Genomic DNA, 19631 nt, shown 5'->3' with positions numbered 1-19631 from the left:
ACCAGCAGGTATAATGTATCAGACCTCTGGAAGAGGCTCAAGCCCTACTAAAATAATTGCTCTCTAGGTTGATTTATAAGTGGTCACTCTTTGCCATTTGTAAGTTGTTTGCTCTGCAGCACAGATACTTTAAGATTCTGAATCTCAGACTGATAGGATCCTGTCCCTGAAAAGATGGATGGGGACACAGGCCCCAGGGAAGTGACTAGATCAAGGTCACACAGGGAACCGTGGCAGAGCTGGAGCTCAAACATGGGTGTCTGACGTCTAATCTAGGCCTCTTACTCTCGTGCCACTGCTAAATCAGATTATTATTTTAAACAGGACGTTGGTGATCACCTGGTCAGACTCCCTCCCACACTGGGAGGAAGTGAGGCCCAGAGAAGTTTGATGAGCAGACAGGATGGAAATCAGGAGAGCAGGAGTTTCTCCGACCAATGCACAGATGAGTTAAACTCCAGGGTAAGAATGCCATGGCGAAAGCCACCTGTAAACCTATAGCAGGGCCACACTTAAGCCCACTGAGGGGAAGGGTGAAGACTTTCCAGATCCGGCCCCGCTTGGCTTTAGTCTCTGTCCCCTGATAACACTGCAGGGTCAGTTCTGCCTGTCCCCAGGCCCAACCCTGACCCCAGCAGGTGGAGTATAAGCAACTTCAGATTAAATCCATTTGCAACAAGCAGTCTGACCCTGTCTCCGCACCCCAGGGCTGATCCTTCACTCATTCACTTATTCATTCAACAATCATTATACACATCTGTGTACCAGGCCCTGGGCTGGTAGCAGCAGAGGATACAATGAATTGGGTATGCTCCCTCTATTTGAGGAGTGTAGAGTTACTGGGGGAAACAGAAATGGGCAAATGTCAGTACGAGGTAACTGTGGTAACCGTGCGGAGGATGAGGAAGCCCAGAGATTCCAAACCTCAGAGATTCCCTCCCCGCTGAGCCCATTCACTCTCACTTTGCTTTGACCAGAGAGGAACAATCCCCCCCTCTCCCCCACCATACCACACCATTACGCTTTGCTGGCCGATCTGTGCCGGCCTGTGCTCACAAGAAGGCGGAAGGTCTTACGGTACAGCTGCAGAGGACACACTGGTTGGGCAGGCGGGAAGGGAGCAGCTCGTGGGCACTGAAGATCTCTCCGTGTTGGTACATGGTCCCATTGTGCTGACAGTACTTTGGGGGGGCCCGGAGCCCAGAGGGGGTGTGAGGTTCTTCAAGTGGAGGCGGGGCAGGAAGAAGAAAAAGTTGAGGTTTCACATTACTCCAAAAGCTTTGTCAAAATTAACTGGGCCACTTTGCCGAAGATTTTGCATCTTATCCTATCTTGGCATTTAAACCAAGCTCTGGCTTCAGCCCTCCCAGCCAGTCCCCATGTTAGCTAATTGAGAGGTCTCACTGATAACTACATCTGACCACGATTGCTCCCTCTGATGGGTCCCCACCAAGGCCTTTCAGCCCCTCAGTATCTGAGCTGGCCCTGACAAGTGCCAGAAGCCTCAGCTCCACAAAGCCCCACTCAGTGGGGACCTGCATTAGTTCCCTTAACATTCATTGAGCAGATCCATGAATCCCCTCTAGTGCCAGGCACTGTCCTAGGTGGTGGGGATACAGCAGTGAACAAATCGAGGCCCCACACAGAGTTATATCCTAGTAGAGTCAGCTGGAATGATCTAGACTATCCCTGGGCTTGGTGTAAGCTCCTGTCATTCACTGGCCACCATAGCCCCACTTGTCAGCACCTGCCAACTAGCCAGTCCTCATCCTGCCAGGTAGCAGGATAAGTCTCCATTCCTGACAGTACCCACTCATTCCCTCAAGACACCTTTACCAAGCACCTTCTCTGTAGCAGGCACCAGGCTAGGCATTAGGAATAGGAGTGCTGGGTAAGACCCAGCCCCTCCCAGCAGGACTCTCACATTCTGAGGGGTTAGAGAAATACCCTACGAGCAGTGCTGCTGTAGAAGTAAGGGCTAGGGCAGATGGAAGCACAGAAGTCATGGCAGCACAGAGAAGGAGCCCCTAACTCAGCCGGGGGTGGGGTGGGGTGGGGGGTCGGGCAGGGAGGGCTTTCCAAAGGAGCTGATGGCTGAGCTGAGTTATGAGGAACATGTACAGCCAGGTGGGCAAAGGGGCGGGGCACGGAGAGGGAGAGAGGAGCATGTAAGAAGGAAGGAGCCAGTGCACAAAATCAGCAAGGAGAGGTAAGGACTCCTGGAGTGAGCCTCTGCCATGGAGGAGGCACGATGACCCCCTCATGGGGCAGGATGAAGCTCAGAGCCCCTACTCCCCAAGGGGACCGAGAGCCAGGAACATCTGTGACCCGAGCCAGGGCCACGGTCAGATCTCTACTGGGGTTCTGCATGGAAAATGAGCCCCTTTGCACACATACTCCACACAGGTCCCCAGCTCACCAGGAGAGCCCTGGTTCCAGAGCCGGAGACCATAGTCTGGAGCCCTCTTTTATCACCTTCCTGATGCTTCTAAGCATTAATTCTCCTCTCAATATCTCCCTACCATTATGTTGGTCTCCCCACTGGCTGCCCCTCATTGGCCACGTGGTTACATATACACTTGGTAATGCCAGTTCCTTCTCAGACCACCTCTCCTCTTCTCTCTTTTACCTTCACTTCCTAGAATCCCAGTCTCAGAGGCTCTTAGAATCTTAAAATCATAGAATCATAAGCATTTAGCATCAAGACACATAGGGTCCCTGAACCTCGGCACTGGGAGAAATCTCCAAATACATGTACTCCAACTCCTGGAGTCATTCCCAGCCCCAGGGTGGGACTCCTGGCATCTCCCTCCAGGGCTTCTGGGCCCCTGCTTAGTCACCCCCACTTACACAGGGCATGTCCACCCCCTCCAGCTCCGGCCAACCAGAGAGAGATTGGAGCCCAAGTGTGCCATCCACAGGCCAAGCACGCCCCTGTTACCTTCAGCCACTTTCCACATTTTCTCCCGCCTTCTGCCAAGCCCAGCTACTTAAGAATGAGAAATTTGCTGCTACCCCAGCCCTCTGTGGGGATTGGGATGTTTCTTCCCCTGAATACCTTTGTCATCTCAACACCTCTGATAGTAGAGACTGCCCCCTCTCATGCCAGAGGCGCCTCTTAGCCAGAAGCCTGCATTGGGATGGGGTCAGCAGGCAAGGGGGAGAATGGATGGGGCAGAGAAGCAGAGAGAGAGGGTGATGCGCAAACACAGAGGAGCCGAAGAGAGAGAGGCCACTTACCCACACAGCGGGGACAGCACTGCTGCGGCTCGGTCACAGGCTGGGGGCAGTGGACAGGCGGGCAGTGGAGGCGGTAACAGCTCACATGGGCACTCTGAAGGGGACATGGAAGGGAGGTCCTGATTCCAAAGAACCACTGCCTCCCACCTGAACCTGACCTTTCCCAAAACCCCATCCCAGCTGTGGGACACTACACTTGTTTTCAGCCTGTGACGGAACAAAAACAATCAACTCAATTTGTCCAGTCTCTCCCCTTCCCCTGTTCATGTGCCCCACAGTGTGCACGGACCTGCACAGACCTTGTGTCCCCTTCCCGGTGTTTGAGAAATACAGGTAAGAGGCTGGACTTATTCTGACATTGATCTTGACTGTTGTTGTTTTACATCTGGGGCTTCATTCTTTTACCTCTGAGCCTGAGCTTTGGGGGGTTACAAAAGAAATGTGACACAGGAGGGCAGGTGACAGGGATGAGGACAAGATTAGAAACCTGATGTGGAGAAGACTCAGGGCTTTGCGATCCACTCCCTGAATTTCTAGGAGGTTTGGGTAACCTTGCACAAAGCCTTGGAGCTGGCATCAGAGAAGGAGGGGCCCAAAGTTCTTTACGCTTTTTCAAGGGCAGCAAATGGAAGAGAAGGGATGGGGCAGAGAAATGGGGGAGGGGGAGTGATGAGCAGAAACAGAGGAGCTAAAGAGAGAGAGGCCACCGCCCCTTCTGGAGGTTTCCCAGCTCACCAGGCAGAGTCTGTCAGCCCGACCTAGGTGGCCCATACCTTACTCTCCCCTCTGTTATAAGGGTCATGGCATTCAGGGGCGGGAGAAACGAATTAGCTCCAGTGGATCACGAATCTTGGACTTTGTCAACTGGACCACATGTTGTCACAGACCATTTACATCTGTCTAGTCCATTCATCCACGAATTCTTTTCCAAAAACAAGGGTCATGCCTCGTCTGTTCATCTCTGAATTGTCAGCTCAGGGCCTTGCTCCAGGCTACTGCCTGTTACAGTCTGAACAAAGGAGTGAGTGAATAAATAAGAGCCAGAAAAGAAGGGATAGAGGGCCTCTTTCCTAGATGAAGGGAGGGAGCCAGTTTTGTTCCACTGTGAAGTCAGTGGGTTTGCTTCTAGCCCCCTTGCCCACCGAGTTCCCGGACAGCACCTCTTGCCCCATGGAAAACTCTGGACCAGACCCCAGTCCCTCTGGGGCCACTGCTTCTCAAGACGGCCAGATTGCAAGGACTAATCAGTGTGCTAAGGGGCATCCCAGAGTCCGCAGAATTGGTCTGAGCTCCAAAAGGGGCCTTCTAGAGGCCTGGCACACATGGGTGCTTAATAAGGTGAACTAAGGGGCGAACTAAGTCCCTCAGATGAGAAACTAGGGCACAGTGCAAGGAACTGTGTGACCTGAAGAGTTAGGATCTCTTTCTTGATTCCAGCCTTGGAGGAGCCAAGGGATGGAGATGATCAGCCACATGCAGCCAGGAATAAAGTAGAGACAGGCAAGGGGTTGAGCGGCAGGTGACCAGGTAGAAGGCCATGCAGCCAGACTGCCTCTCAGGAAAGTCATCACTACCATTTACTGAGGGACTTTATCTTGTATATATAAATATATGATCTCACTTTATTTGCTCAGCAATCCTAGGGGTAGGTACTGCTATCCACACTTTCACAATGAGAAAAGAGCCTCTGTCTGACAGGTTAAATTGCCTAAGACCACACAATAGGTGAGCACTGTCTCCAGGGTCCCTGCACTTCCGTGATGCTGAGCTGCCCCTGGTGGACGGGATGGGGACTCATTCATTCTCTCAGGATTTACTACACGACTACGGGGGTGCCAGGCCCTCTTTTAGGCTCTAGGGACATAGCGGTGAACCCGACATGGTTTTTGCTCTCGCAGAATTTGCATCCTATGAGTAGGAGAGAGACTATAAAAAATAAACAAGTAGGAACAAGGTCATTTCAGATGTTAAACTTATAATGATAATAAAATAGGGTGATGTGCTTGGGCTAACCAAGTTAGAGTGTTTTAGAAACAGCTACCAAAGAAAGCCTCATAAGGAGGTCACTTTTATGTGACAGACTGCGAGATGAAAGGGACCATTTGTGAGAAGATTCAACTGGGGGGACATATTTCAGGTAGAGGAACCACCAGGCAGGAATGAGGTTGAAGCATTGGCACAGGTAGGAGATGAGGTCTGAGACAGAGGCAGAAGGCAGCTCCTGTGGAACCCAAAGCAGGAAATTTGAATTTTACTTTAGGTGCAGTGAGAAGGTTTAAAGAGTGGAATAACGTGATCAGTTTTATGTTCAGAAAAGATCATTCTAGCTGCTGTGTGGAGGACAGATTTAGAGGGGGAACAGGGAGACCAGTTGGGAGGCTGGTGTAACAGCCCAGGGAGAGATCGAAGGTGGCTTTCATTAAGGGGAGCAGTGGAGAGAAGTAGAGGAATTCAGGATATTTTCTGGAGATACCGGCATGATCACTTGGGTTGGGGAAACTCGGAGGAGGGAGAAACAAATTAGCTCCAGTGGATCACAAAACTTGGACTTTGTCAACTGGACCGCATGATATGTCTGGAATTTTCTGTTATGGTTTTCTTTCTGTTCTCTGGCTATATTTCATAAAGTTCTTTTTGTAAAGCCTGATTGGCCTCAGATGTGCTAAGGAGAACCGGCGGGGGGGGGGGGGGGCAGTTGTGGGGGGTGGTGTCTCCGTTGGCAGCAGTGTTCTGCCTCAGGCCAACATGGTAGAAGCAGTGGGGAATCAGAGGGAAAGATCCCAGGAGGAGTGAGACCCCAGTGATCAGAGTCAGGAGAGGGGCTGGTCCACCCCCCTCCACCTCCCAATGTCTTCTCGGAAGCTCTTCTGTGCTCCCACTTTGAGTATTGTCTTAACAAGGGAGGCCCTTATAGGCTTTCTGCATTCCTCTCTTGGCTCTTGTTCAGGGAAAGATGCCAAGGGGCTGGCTCCAGGTAGGAGCTAGGTACGCTGTCCCCCTCAAGCTCCAGCACCCAGACAAAGACTGTTGAGGATATCGCACCAACCAGGCTGGGCCCAGGCAGCTGAAGGGGTGTTTCAAGCCTCCCAAATCACTCCCCCTCCATCCTCACCCCTCCACCCTCATACCTGGCCTGAGAATTCTGGGCCACCTGGGGGATCTTATTTATTCCACCCAGTTGATAGTACAAGGCTCTGTGGAGGGTGCTGGGGTGGGGTGGGGGAAAGGACACAGAAGTGAACAAAAAGATCTGGTCTCTGCCCCAGTTTGTTCAGCCTCTGGCAGGACACCAAATTGGGCATGAGTAGCGGCCAGGAAGACCTGCTCTCAGGGGCCCCATGTAGAAGGGGCAGTAACTGACAGACACAGATAATTATTATACTTAGCCAACAGTGATCAGGAGAAAGGGACAGAGAATCTTATGTGGCATCCAAGAAGGAGACACACTTGCAGGCGAGGCATCCAATAATAAGGCTAATGGTGAGGGGGGCATTTGGGTGGAGCCTTAAAGAGTCCGTGTTTGAGCCAATGGAGTTGGGAGAGCACATCCTAAGGCAGGGCAGCAAGAGAGGTGGCCGGAAGGAAATAGCACAAGGAAAGGAAGGAATGGGAGGTCAGAAGAGGGAGGCTCTTGTCCTCTGCTGCATGGGACACAAGGAGGCTGGCAGCAGCCAACATGGAAGGAAGGCTGGGCTGAAAGATGGAGGGGCCGGGTCCTCAGCCCAGCCCAGCCACTGACCCGTGGTGTGACTGATCTCTGGGAGGCGCACACAGCTGTCTGTTCCCACGTATTGCGTACTCGCTAGGGAAGTAGCATGGCCCCACCCTCTCTCTGGGGTGACTTCTCTAGGGTCTCCCGGACGTACCTGTCACAGGTGGTCACGTGGCCAAAGGAACGTACCTCAGAGCAAGTACAGCGCAGGCAGTACATCAGGCCCTGTGGCTCCAAGTAGGGGTGCCAGCTCTCACCGGGGGAATATCTCTTCCCATGGAAAAGGCAGAACATGTCTGGGCCTGGCAAACCAACCAGTACTTTGTCAGTCCTAGGAGGCTCCAGCCCAAAGACCCTGCTTCATCCCTTCTTCTTTCTGGCTCTAGGAAGGACGTCATCTGGACCACTTAGGTGAAAGGGAATCCACCAGAAGTGCTCTCCAGTCAGGGGCCCAGAATATCCGAGTTTGTTAGCTTGTCCACACACTTGCTGTGTGACTTTGGATGTGTCGCTTCCCCCTTCTGAACCTTAACACTTCTCTCATAGGGCAGTTAGGGGGATCAGACAGTGAAAGTGTTTACAGATTTAAATTGTGGTATAAATGTTATTAGATGAACAATCTGAGGCCCTGAGAGGATAAATTACACCTTTAAGGTCAGTCACCAAGGAGGGATGCTAGCCCAAGATTCCTCTCAGTCCAGAGCTCCTTCTGTCCTCATAATAACACTGGCTTCCTTTCCCTTGGTCCCATTTTGCTTATTTATTTACTACATCTCTGCACCCCACCCCTTCCCACTGCTGAGCCTCTCCCTACACACACACACACACAGACACACACACACACACACACACACCATCTCTGGGTCCTATGACCCACCTTTTCAATAAAGCCACTCAGAGCAATCTTTCTGTGTTCATACTGTACTGTGTCCTTACAGCTCAGCAAGCTGTGATGGAAAGTGTTTGAACTGGGAAAACAAGGGCTATGGAGTGAAAAGTTCTTAGAAAGCTGACACCTAAATTTCCTTAACAATGGTCATTGCGACTACTATGGTTGCACTATGGTTGATTACTTTTGTGATCTGCATGTCAGTTGTCTATATGCAGATGAATGCTTCCAGGAATGACTGAGAAATGGTTGTTTCACCAGGTGGGTTAGATACATCTCCTGCAACCCTGCTTTCCTCACTCACTTCACACAGCCAATCAGTCTCCCCGCCTGCCCCCACCTCTTACCAGATCACCACCTAGGCTTGGGTCGGGGCTCCAGGTCTGGCTCACAGCCCCGTGCCTCACCCTGCTGCCTTTTGCCCTGTCCCCGCCAAATCTCCTCCTCACAGGTACCTGGTGATTTTTACAACCCAGAAGGGATGCTGTCAGTCCTACAGGAAAACTCTTTTAGGGAGGAACTGGGATGCCTAGCACAAGCTAAGCTGTCCCCAAGGTTTGTGGAATTAGATGAGACTGAGCTATGGAAAAAGGAGCCAACATTTATTGACTATCTTCTCTTTACATAAACTACTTAATTCTCTCATTGGCATTATTGTTTTGGACGTTAAGTTGGATGATGCTTGTCAAGGGCTTACTTAGCCCAGTTCCTAACACTTAGTCAAGCGCTAGGATTATGATAATTGTGGTAACAATGACCCTGCAAGATGGGTCATCTTGAATAGATGATAGTGTCCCTCTAACAGGGTCGTGGGGTTGTTACCGTAATGATGAGAAAACTAGATGGAAAAACTGAGGAGGCACTTGTCTAGGCCATCCAGCTAGTGTTTTAAATCCAGGACTCTACTCCCAGGCAGAGCCCTCCGCAGTTCACCTCCCCACTCCTTGGCTTTTTGCCCAATCCCAGGGCCTAGGGGCTCCTCTCTCTGCCTCAGCCGACACCTTACCTTGTTCTCTATTTTCTTTCCCTGTTCCCTACTGGTCTAGAATCTAGAAGGTGCCTTTCATACCTCCTCCTGCCCACTTCCTAGAGTCTTCCTGTTAGATATTGGACCACACAGAATCACAGAGAGCTGAAAGCAGCACACCAGCAGGGGCAGCTCGTGCAATGCAGAAATCCCCTCTCCAAGTCGGGGGTGCTGGGGCGGGTCCCTGGCACACACCTCCAGAGGAGAGAGGCTCAGGGGCCATTCCTAACCTGCAGAAAGTTTCCCCTGTAAGAAGCTGGAACCGGCCTCCCTCTGGTTCCTTGCATGGCTCCTGTTCTGCCTGTCAGGCCTCCAGGAACAAAGATTTGAAGTCCCGGTCATGATGCCCTCAGAGTGCTTCAGTGGCCGCTGGGGATTGTAGCAGCACAAGGCTTGGTTCTCTCCCCACCCCCTCCCCAGCTCCCTAAAGTAGAGGGGGGATCAGACAGCAGATCCCATTCCCAGCAAGGCCCAGGCTGGCCCGTATCAAATGAGCTGTGTTTATCTCTCAGCCCCCGCTGGCAGAGAAGGCAGGACCCAGCCCCAGCTGGGGTGCTTGTCAGAGCCAGCCCAACTCTCCAAGGATTGAATAATGTCTTTCTTCCTCAGTCCCCTCCCCCCACCCGGGAGGGGGCCGATTGCAACACAACCTCGAAGAAGCCTTCGGTCTGAGCCTCCTTGCTGAAGAAACCCTCTACTCCCACCTTCCTTGGGGCAGCCCTGTAGCCTGGCCCCTGTGCCAGTTGGCACCCCTCCCCCTTGCCGCCTGCTCAGAGCACGGAGACAGAGGGAACGGCTCAGCCCATGCCCAGGCCAGGAAGCCGGTTGCCCCACCAACAGACCTGGCAGTGGCTGAGAACGTGTGGGGCCTGGCAGGCCGGTCCCTCAACCCCAGGAGGCCCTGCGGCCACAACCCCACCCAACCACACCTTCCAAGGTGAGAGGCACAAGGAAGGGTGGCATTGCCTGGGGCTCCCTCTTATACCAGGGAGGTGAGTGCCCCAAGGCCATGCCAAAGCCAAGCAGAAAGAGGACTGGCCAGGCTGCAGCCTCTTCCATCCCTGCAGTCCTGGCTTTAGCCCCCCATCCTTGCTTATGGCTGGGAGGAGCTCTAACTCCTTTTGCCACCAAATCACCTTGTGACAATGAGGAAGCCTTGCTCTTCCTTCTCTCAGCCTCAGTTTCTCTTCTGCAAAATAAGGGGGGTGGTGAACTTTGATCTCCAAAGGTTTCTGCACAGATACTGCTTATGAGTCTGTGATTTCTCAATTCTAAGACTGCAAGTTTCTAAGATTGAAGATTTGAGAATTCTGTGCTTCTAAGAGCCTACATTTCATGAGAACATGAAGCTTCTGTGATTTTGTGGTTCTAAGATTTGATCATTTCAAGCTTCCATGATTTAGGATATATTGGTGGTGCCACACACCCAAGCTCTCAGGGCTTCCAAGGTGGGCTAGGATAAGGTTCAGGGAGCCAGTGAGTAACATGAAGAAGGAGGCCAAGTTTGTCTCTCACATCCCCTCCTTTCCCATCTGCTCCCTTGATCTCCTGTGGCCTTCTCCCACCTGCCCTGCCCTTGGGCCTGCCCCGCTGCCCCTCTCCACCCACCACCGTACCTCATCCCATCCACCTGTACCCACATTCCTCTCCCTAACTCAGGGGGCAACTGGGCCTGCTCTTGAGGATCTTTTGGAGTTAATGGCCCCTAGCAGTGATGTCTAACTCAGGGAAAAGACAGCAGTGGAGGAAAAGGACAGTTGGCCCTGTTCCAGGCTTTAGATAGAGAAGAATTAAAGTTGGACAGGCTTCCTACCCCTCAAAATGAGTGTAGGTGTGTGTATATAGTCCAAAGACCCTGGCTTTTGAGTCAGATAGGTCAGGATTCAAACTGGATTTGGCTTTTATCTGTAGCCTGAGTTTAGACAAATTACTTAATCGCTCCAGGTCTCAGTTTCCATATCTGCTAAACGGGATCAGTTTTGGCTACCTCTCAGGGTTATTGTAGAATTAAATCAGATAATATATGCAACATGCCTAGTGCCTGACATGTATTAGATGCTCTGTTAAATGGTAGGTTAGGGGCACCTGGGTGGCTCAGTCAGTTAAGCGTCTGACTTTGGCTCAGGTCATGATCTCACAGTTTGTGAGTTTGAGCCCCGCGTCGGGCTCTGTGCTGACAGCTCAGAGCCTGGAGCCTGCCTCGCATTCTGTGTCTCCCTCTCTCTCTGCCCCTCCCCCACTTGTGCTCTGTCTCTCTCTATCAAAAATAAATAAATGTAAATGGTAGGTTAAAAACAAAAAGCAGATCTGGGTGCTGACTCCAAACTTCCCTAACAGTCTGTTTGCCATGGTGTTCCATTTGTTCCCACAATTTTACGGGCAGCCCCCAGACACCCATTAGGGCATGAATATCAGGGTACCTGCCACTGAGGTCACATCCCCAGGTGTCATTTACAACCTCACCAACCCTGTTTCCTGTGGCTCCCCACACTCTCCTAGCCGCACTCACAAGCCAGATTCCCTCAACGCCCCCTCTGCCTACACAGACCTCAGGGATGGGATACAGAGATGAAAGGGGTCAGGAGGCTGGAGAGGGAGGGAGAGGCTCACAAGGGGCCTTGAGAATCCAGAGGGCAAAAGAAAGGCACGGAAAAGTTTTAAACCGGGGCATGCCCATGGTCAGGTTTGCATTTTAGCATTATCAGTGTGGCCACAGGAGTGGAGAATGGGTTGGAGGAGTTGGAGGGCAAAACTGGAGGCAGAGAGACCAGGGAGGCTGTTGCAGTCACTGGTTGTGAGAGAATGCTGGCCTGGGCCAAGACGGAAGCTGTGCCCATGGGCAAAAGTGCAGATTTGAGGAACACTTAGGAGGTATGGTGGGCGGGCTTTGGGGCAGGCTGGATGTGGGCGGGGAGGATAAAGGAACAGTCTACAGCAGTAGGACTGAGGTTTCAGGCCTGAACAACCAGGTGAATGGGGAGCACTTGACACAAAAACAGAAAGTGTTATTATCATTAGGTGTAGTAATGTTACTTCCTGCTATTCATTCATTTATTGAGCTTTTGTGTATCAAGTCTTCTACAAGTCTGTGGGCCTGGGCCATGACTAAGTAAGACACAGTCCCCATTCTCAAGAAGCTCACAGCCTAATGAAGAAGACGGATAGATATAATACAGCTGACCCTGAACAACACAGGTTTGACCTTCACAGGTCCACTTATATGTGGATTTTTTACACCGCGGTACTGTAAATGTATTTTCTCTTCCTTATGATTTTCTTAATAACATTCTCTTTTCTCTAGCTGACATTATTGTAAGATTACCATATGTAATACATATAACACACAAAATATGTATTGATTGACTGCTTATGTTATCGGTAAGGCTTCAAGTCAATAGTAGGCTACCAGTTATTAAGTTTTGGGGTGAGTCAAAAGCTAAAGGCAGGTTTTTGACTCTGAGGGGCTTGGTTCCCTTAACCCCCACATTGTTCAAGCATCAACTGTACATACAGTGTGACAAGTTCTATGACAGTGAAAGCACAGAGTCTTTGGGGAAGGCTTCCCCCCCGAAAAGATGCCTGACCTGGATGTTGGAGGGGTTAACAAGGTGCAGACGGAGGGGAAGGACCTGTCAGGCAGGTCAGGAGCTACGTGCAAAGGCACAGAGGTGGGGGTGACTGTGGTTCACGCAAGGCCGCTGCAGGTGGCTGGGACGTGGCGGGTGCTAGCTCCCCTTCGTGCCCGAAGCATCCACTTGAATAGGCCATAGCCAAAGCTCTTCCCTAGCTTGACACTGACTTAAAGTCTCTGGACTTAGTTGGTCCCATCTGATTTCAGGGCAACAGCGTTTACCATATAGACTCTAAATCTTATCATGTCACCTCAGACTGCCATGAGCTGGCTCTTGCCTGCTTTTCCAGCAACTGTCAGTGGTGGCCTCGTTTTCAGCCTCCCCTCCTCTTGTTGAATCTCTCACTCTTTCACCACCCTACCAGGCTCTTTCGCACTTCTGCGCCTTCCCATGCTGTTTCCTTCACTTGGAATGTGATTCTCCAACTCCATGTTTGGCCAACTCATTCTCATTCTTCAAAAGCCTGTCTAGATGCTGCCCTTTCGGTGAAGCCGCCCCACCCTTCCAGGCCAGCTGCCAGTCCTTCCTCAGGGCTCCCACAGAACTGAGTTCAGCCCTCTGTGACAACTCCTGTCACTGGGTTTGAAGTACTTATTAAGTGCATTCTTCTTCCTTACTAAACTGTGAGCTTCTTGAGAGCAGGGACCACATCTCATTACTTTTTGGGTCTCCAGTGCTCTGCACAGGTCCTACACAGAGTTGGTGCTCGATAAATGAACGCGCCATGAAAGAATTGAGTCAGCGGAGAGGGGAAGTTCTGGAAGAGGAGGTGATTGATGGTCCTTAATCCTGGAAACCTCTTTAACAAAGAAAATACTTCATCATGTGGTAAGATAGCACTTTTAGCACTTTGACCCTCGGCACTTTGACCCTCTTGCACTTTTAGCACTTTGACCCTTAGCACTTTGACCTTGCCACCTAACCGGAACTAGCCTTTGACCTCCCCTTTCCAGCCCTCACCATCTAAACTCCCAAGCCAAATACCATGTAAAAAAGGGCAGAAGCCCGGGTAGGTAAGGGGATGAGCAATTCCATGATCTTCACATGTAAGTCAAAGTTTCCAATCTGTTCCATCCAAGGTCATCCCACAGTCTGCTTTGAAACTCTCATGCTATAAAGGCCTCAGAGGGGATAGTTAGGAGTGGGTAGTGTGATTGGGAATTCTTCCGAGAAGAAACAGAAAAGACAACCAAAAAGAAGCTTCTGGGATGCAGGGGAGGCTGGAAGGGACCAGGGGATCTGGGGTGTGAGGAGAGAGGCCTGGGACTGTGGCTGGCCTGTCCCCAGCCTGCAAGAACTCAAGAAACCTGAGCGAGCCAGCTGCGCAGGAATGTGAGAAAGTTTACATCTTTTCCCTTGCGCCCACACAGCCATTATTTATTTATAGTTCCCTTTCATGCAAATAAACTTGCTTCCCTCTAAGACATAAGCTCTGCTCTGGGCACTGGCACCCAATGGGGGAGGCCTCCTAAGGGAATCAGAAGTGAAAACCTCAGGTCCTCAGTAGCTAAGCTGTATGACCTAGGGAAAGGGCCCTCACTTCTCTGAACCTGACTCCTCTTCTCTGGCACATGATGGATGTTCAGGAGTACAGAAGGACCTGAAATGAGAGACCTGTCAAACCAGGGAAGGCAGCTCTTACCAGCAAGTGTCGGGGAGCGGGGGGGGGGGGGGGGGCGTGCAGAGATGAGACCGTTTACATTCTGTTCTGCCTTGGACATAGATACTTAGATTCACAGAATCTTAGAAAGTTAGGGACGGAGAGATGACATCCAATCCTTTATTACAGATGTGGAAATTGAGTCCGAGAAGAGAGGTCGGGACTTGCCTAAGATCATTGATTTATGCCAGCACAAACTCCAGTGGCAGTCTTCAGATCTGAGGGGGGTGCTTATAGGAACACCCCTTCCCTAAGGGGGCAGGACCAGAAGAAAGGGCTTTGAATTGCGAACAAAAGGATCCAGGTGAGATATAAGGAAGAATCCCAGCTGTAAGAATGGGTAACATAAGAAGACTGGAACCGCCTTCTCTGGGATGGGATGAGATCCCCTCCAGGGGGTTGCCTGAAATGATCTCAGCACTGCATCTCCCAGGGGCACTGCTCTCACACCAGTCCTTTTCTTTGGGAGTCCAAGGGATTCAGGATCCCTCTCCCAGAGACCGGCGCCATGGCTGGTGGCTGGGGGAACTTGAGAGGCCAGTCCTGGAACAGGTGCAACAGCTGGAACAACTGCGCAGCTGTTACCCAGCTCCTGCTCAGCAGCCAGCTAGCCAGTGAGTGAGACAGAGACCTCTACTGGTGGGAGTGAGGAAGTGCAGAACCACCTAGACAGACCCAGAGAGGGGGCCTGCCTGGAGCCAGATGTCAAGCCTTCACTCAGGTGTCCCCCTCCCCCGTGTAAATCTGGACAGGTAGATGGGGATGCAACTAAGCTGAAAAGCAGGGCAGGGTCCCTGCCGGTGGGTCCCCCTACACACCCACTGTTCTAGGCCTCCTAAGTACTGGAGGGGCCACTCCTGGTGTCTGAGGATCTATTGACTCCTCCCTAGCAGGACAGGAGTACAAGGCTGCAGACCTAAACACCCTGACTTCCTTTCCCGGAGCCCAGAACAGACTCAGAATCAAGGCAACAGCATCTTTGGATCTTAGAGTCTTAGAATCACGGGATATTAAAGCCAGAAGTGTCCTCAGTGATTGTCTCTTGGGGTCAACCATCTCTCTTTACCGCTGGGAAAACTGAGGGGGGGAGAGAAAGGCAACTTGTCTGGTGTCTGCATGGCTGGAATTAGTAGCAGAGCCAGACTGAGGCCCTGACCTTCTGATTCCAAGTTTGTCCTCTGTACTACTTCATACGATGGGAGCGCCCTTCCTGCCCTATCTCTGCTTCTGCAGTCTGGGATTCTGTCACTTGGGAACAGAAGCCTCAATTCCCACAGTTCACATCACCTTTGGAGAGAGGCTAGAGCAATTGATGGTTTTACCTGATAACTGACTGTCTCTTGAAAGCAGGACTGGACAGCGGGAGGGAAGAGAAAGCAGAAGCGAGCCGGATACCTTGCGGGTGGAAGGGGGTGGCAATAGTAAGGGAGGAGCACAAGGAAGAGGCGCTGACATAGGGGGAAGAGCACCGGAGAGGGAGTCAAGATACTAGGCCGGTTCTCACTCCACAGAGAAATGGATACCCAGACTGACTAACATCATACATGTATGTGTCTTCACCTGGGGCTGGGGTCAGTACCAGTCAGTGACCAGGTCACAGACCTGGAATCGGGGTTAAGTCCGTGGTCAGGGCTTTGAGGATCAGGGCTCAGCCTGTGGCCAGAGCTGAGACTCAGTCCGGGTTGAATTCAATCTGTGGCTGGAAACGAAGCCAAGGACAGAATAACCTTTGTTTGAATAGCCTTTTTGCACTGTAACTGAGGAGCAAACTGCCATGTGTGTTCACAGGCCTTTGGCATTCCGCAGGGCTGAGCCACCTCAGGAGTCTGACATGACACAGACTTGAGAATTCTCATGCATTGGTATCACTTCTGAAAGCACCTAAGGTGTCACCAGGAGATTTCTTATGTACAACGGGCCTTAGATCTTACTTGAACTAAGACAAGGACCATCATAAGAGACCTCCAAATAGGACTCTGGCAAATGACTATAGAATAGGATTGTTCCAGGGCGCCTGGGTGGCTCAGTCGGTTGAGCCTCCGACTTCAGCTCAGGTCACGATCTTGCGGTCCGGGAGTTCGAGCCCCGCGTCGGGCTCTGGGCTGATGGCTCAGAGCCTGGAGCCTGCTTCCGATTCTGTGTCTCCCTCTCTCTCTCTGCCCCTCCCCCGTTCATGTTCTGTCTCTCTCTGTCTCAAAAATAAATAAATGTTAAAAAAGAAAAAAAAGAATAGGATTGTTCCTAGATTCATAGATTGTCAGCACTAGACAAAGTGAGGCTCCAAGCAGGGAAGTGATCTGTTCAAATTCACACAACCCATAAGCAACAAACCTATTCTTTAATAAATTTGCTGTGTGAACTTGGGCAAGTCACTCCCACTTTCTGGGCTTCAGTTTAACTATAGGAAAATTGGGGGGGGGGGTAGAAGCAGACGATTTTCTAAATTTTTTTTAATGTTTATTTATTTTGAGAGAGAGAGCATGAGCAGGAGAGGGGCAGAGAGAGAGGGAGATACAGAATCCGAAGCAGGCTCCAGGCTCCGAGCTGTCAGCACAGAGTCCAACGTGAGGCTCAAACTCACAAAACGTGAGACCATGACCTGAGCTGAAGTCGGGTGCTCAACCGACTGAGCCGCCCAGGTGCCCCAGAAGCAGGTGATATTCAAAGGCTCTTTCAGCTCTGACATCCCAGAATCTGAACACACCCCTCTGAATGCCAGTCCACCTCACTTTAACTCAAGTCTGCTCTGAGATGTTTTCTTGTGTGTCTGTCGCTAAGACACTGCCTGAAGGCCAGCGGAGGCACAGAGGAAGGAGAGCAGAGTGGAACAGGTGGCCAGGGAAAGTTTGCTGGAAGAAGTTTGACCTGGCGAGGTGGTGAAGGCCTGACAAGATATGGGAGGCCAAGAGCAGGGGTGTGGGTAGGATAAGAGCAATCCTGCACAACAATCTGATTCTAGGACATCTTTCCAAGATGCATCAGGGGCAACGGTACCCGGAGAAACACCTTGGGAGCTAAGAGCGATGTGCCAAGAGGAAGGGAGGCAGGCATTAAGGGCATTCTGTACTAAGTCCCTTTTAAGAAACAACAGGTAAGTGTTAGGAGGAAACCTCCAGGGCCCAAGGAAGGGGAGGAGGAATTTACTGAGTACTAGGCATTGTGCTGGCTGACTGAACACAGTCACTTCCCTTAATCCTCCCAAGAACTCTTTGGGTTCCAGGTAAGTATGTGTCTTAGGTGATGAAATCGAGGCTCAGAGAAGTTGTGACTTATGAGAAGTCACACAGCCGCTAAGGGGCAGAGGCAGGACTTGAACCCAACAGAGTTCCTTCCATTACTTGTTACTAAGGACTTCTAGGAGTCTCATGCTAAGGGCAGCCCAGAGACGACCAGACTTGCAGCCTGCCCTCACAAGCAGAGACAAGAATGAAACAAAATCCAGCACTGCCAGCTCAGGAAAGTCATGTGCCAAAGAAAGGCAGCAATGGGGGAGTGGAGCTGTGGGGAGGGCAGAGCGCTAGGCGGGGAGTTAGGAACCTGGGGTCTTCATCCCAGGCTCTGCGCTGTGTAACCTGGAGCAAACCACTGCCCCTCCTTGTCCTCAGTTTCTTTATCAGGTATTTCAGGGTTTGAACTAAACTCCTTCCTTCTCATCAAGAGAATCTTGGTTTTGTTTTCCATCCTCACAGTATTCTAAGAGACTGGGGATGGAGAGGAGGTCCAGGAGCCTCTGGCAGAGGCAGTGAGGGAACTGAGCTGCAGAGAGATTATATAAACTGTTTGAGGTTACACTGTCTAAGTGGAGAAGCATGAATTCGGGAACTGATTTTTTTTTTTTAAGACGCTACCATGTACCAGCTAGTTGCTTTATTATATTTTCTCTGATTTAATTCTCACAACAGTCCTGGGATTTTTGACTCCCATTTTATAGATTGGGAAACTGAGGCTTAGAGAGGTGCCCTCCATCAGCTGGTGTTCAGAAGATCTGGGATAGTGAAGACTGGTCTATCTCCCTGTGCCCTGCTGCCTCCCAGGGCCTTACAGCTCCAAATCAGGGTTCCTTCCAGATGCTTTGCTGTGCAGCAGGGGGAAAAGCATAGAATTTGGAATTGGAGAGCTCTGGCGTTGGATGGCTTACTAGCTCTGTAAACTTCAGCAAGTTTCTTCTGTTACCCTAAGTTTTCTCATCTGTAAAATGCAAATGATAGTACCCACCTCTGGGGAGTCACGTGAGGATCACAGCGGATAACAGAATGAGGTTACCTAGCGAGCTCTTCTTTCTTTGCACCGGCTCCCTTTGAATACAATAGTCTTTACATCTCCATCACCTTCTTCACACCCTTGCAGCCAAACATACCCTGCTCTCTGCTGAGAATATGAAGCACCACCACCAGCCTACACACATGCGCACAGTGTCCTGCCTGCTCTCCCACTGCCCTCAGTCCCCCTCTCCTCAGGTCCCTGGCAGCAGCCCCCCTGGCCCTGAGTTTTGCCAAGTTCCCCCCAGTATCCCAGACTCATCAGCCCATACTGGTCGGCAGAGGAGTCTCCACTCTCCCCGCACAGGTGCTGCCTGGAAGGCTGCCAGAACAGTGTGGGGTTCCAAGTCCTGGCACTTTCCCTGCACATCCCAGGGGCTCGCATCCCTCCTCTGCTTATCCAGCCCTCCCCTCCCCTACTTACGGGCTCGAGCGTGAGAATCCAAGGGGAACCAGAGCAGCGCGAGTCCCAGCAAGGAGGAGAGGACCCTTACCTCGGGAACCATCCTTCCTTCCCCCGGGGCCAGGCCGCCAGGCGCTGAGCCAGGAGGGGCGTCGGGAGAAACTGAGATGGGGACACTGAGGCACAGGGGCACAAAAGCAACCAGGGGGGGCTGCTGCTACAGTGGAGAGTCAGTGAAGGGTCGAGTAGGCGGTGAGAACAGAAAGAGAGGTCCAAGGTGGGAATAAGAGGAAGGTGGAAAGAGGACAAGGGAAAAAGGAAAGACAGAGAGATGGAGGAAGGTACGGCAAGAAGGGAAAGCAATGAAAGCAAAGGAGAAGGTGAGAGGGAGGGGAGGAGGAGAAAGACGGGGAGGACAGGGGTCTGCAGAGCGCGCAGCGTTGGGCGAGGCGCGCGGGAGCAGCGGGCGGTTCCCGGCGCGCGGGCTAGAATCGGCCGGCGCCCCCTGCTCGGTGGGCTCGGGGTCGGGCTGCGGGGTCCTGGGGCCCGGCGGGGCGGCGGTACCGGCGGCGGCGACGGCGCGGCGGCCACGGGGGCTGGCTGAGCGCGGGCCGGCTGTGCACGCCAAGGGCGCCAGGCGCCGCGCTCGGGCGCATTTGTACTTTGCCGCGGGAAGCAGGCAGCCCCGGCCTGGCGCTGGCCTAGCGCTGGCGCCTCCTCTGGGGCACCGCGGGCTCGGTGGATTGGCCACCCGAGAAACAGGCCCACTTTACCCCTCCTCTCTGGTGCGGGTCTCTGGGACGCACGCT

At 51.9% G+C, this 19631-nt stretch overlaps 1 protein-coding gene and 1 long non-coding RNA gene across 8 annotated transcripts in view; one reads left to right on the top strand and one right to left on the bottom strand.

Moving 5' to 3' along the window:
• The window catches only part of CHRDL2 (chordin like 2), a 32645-nt gene extending 13285 nt beyond the window's left edge, over positions 1 to 19360 (bottom strand). For 3 of the 7 annotated variants that reach the window (XM_023239439.2, XM_023239438.2, XM_023239440.2), the window contains exons 1-4: positions 18844 to 19360; positions 7142 to 7254; positions 3241 to 3334; positions 1077 to 1219 (exon numbers count right to left, since the gene is read on the bottom strand). In XM_023239439.2, the coding sequence (XP_023095207.1) occupies positions 1077 to 1219; positions 3241 to 3334; positions 7142 to 7254; positions 18844 to 18925 (432 nt within the window). In that variant the 5' untranslated portion in view covers positions 18926 to 19360. Of the gene's footprint in view, positions 1 to 1076; positions 1220 to 3240; positions 3335 to 7141; positions 7255 to 9098; positions 10417 to 18843 lie in introns of those variants that run through there. The other 4 variants (XM_045038747.1, XM_045038746.1, XM_045038745.1 and 1 more) reach the window with 4 other exon arrangements.
• LOC111556607 lies at positions 320 to 15195 on the top strand. Its single transcript, XR_006586297.1, has 3 exons — positions 320 to 462; positions 13175 to 13328; positions 14290 to 15195. It is a non-coding gene; the product is annotated as an uncharacterized LOC111556607 (long non-coding RNA).
• Positions 19361 to 19631: the final 271 nt, after the last annotated feature.

Source organism: Felis catus, chromosome D1 (genome assembly GCF_018350175.1).
Source record: "Felis catus isolate Fca126 chromosome D1, F.catus_Fca126_mat1.0, whole genome shotgun sequence".
Lineage (NCBI taxonomy): Eukaryota > Metazoa > Chordata > Mammalia > Carnivora > Felidae > Felis > Felis catus.
This window is presented reverse-complemented; position numbering and strand designations above follow the sequence as displayed.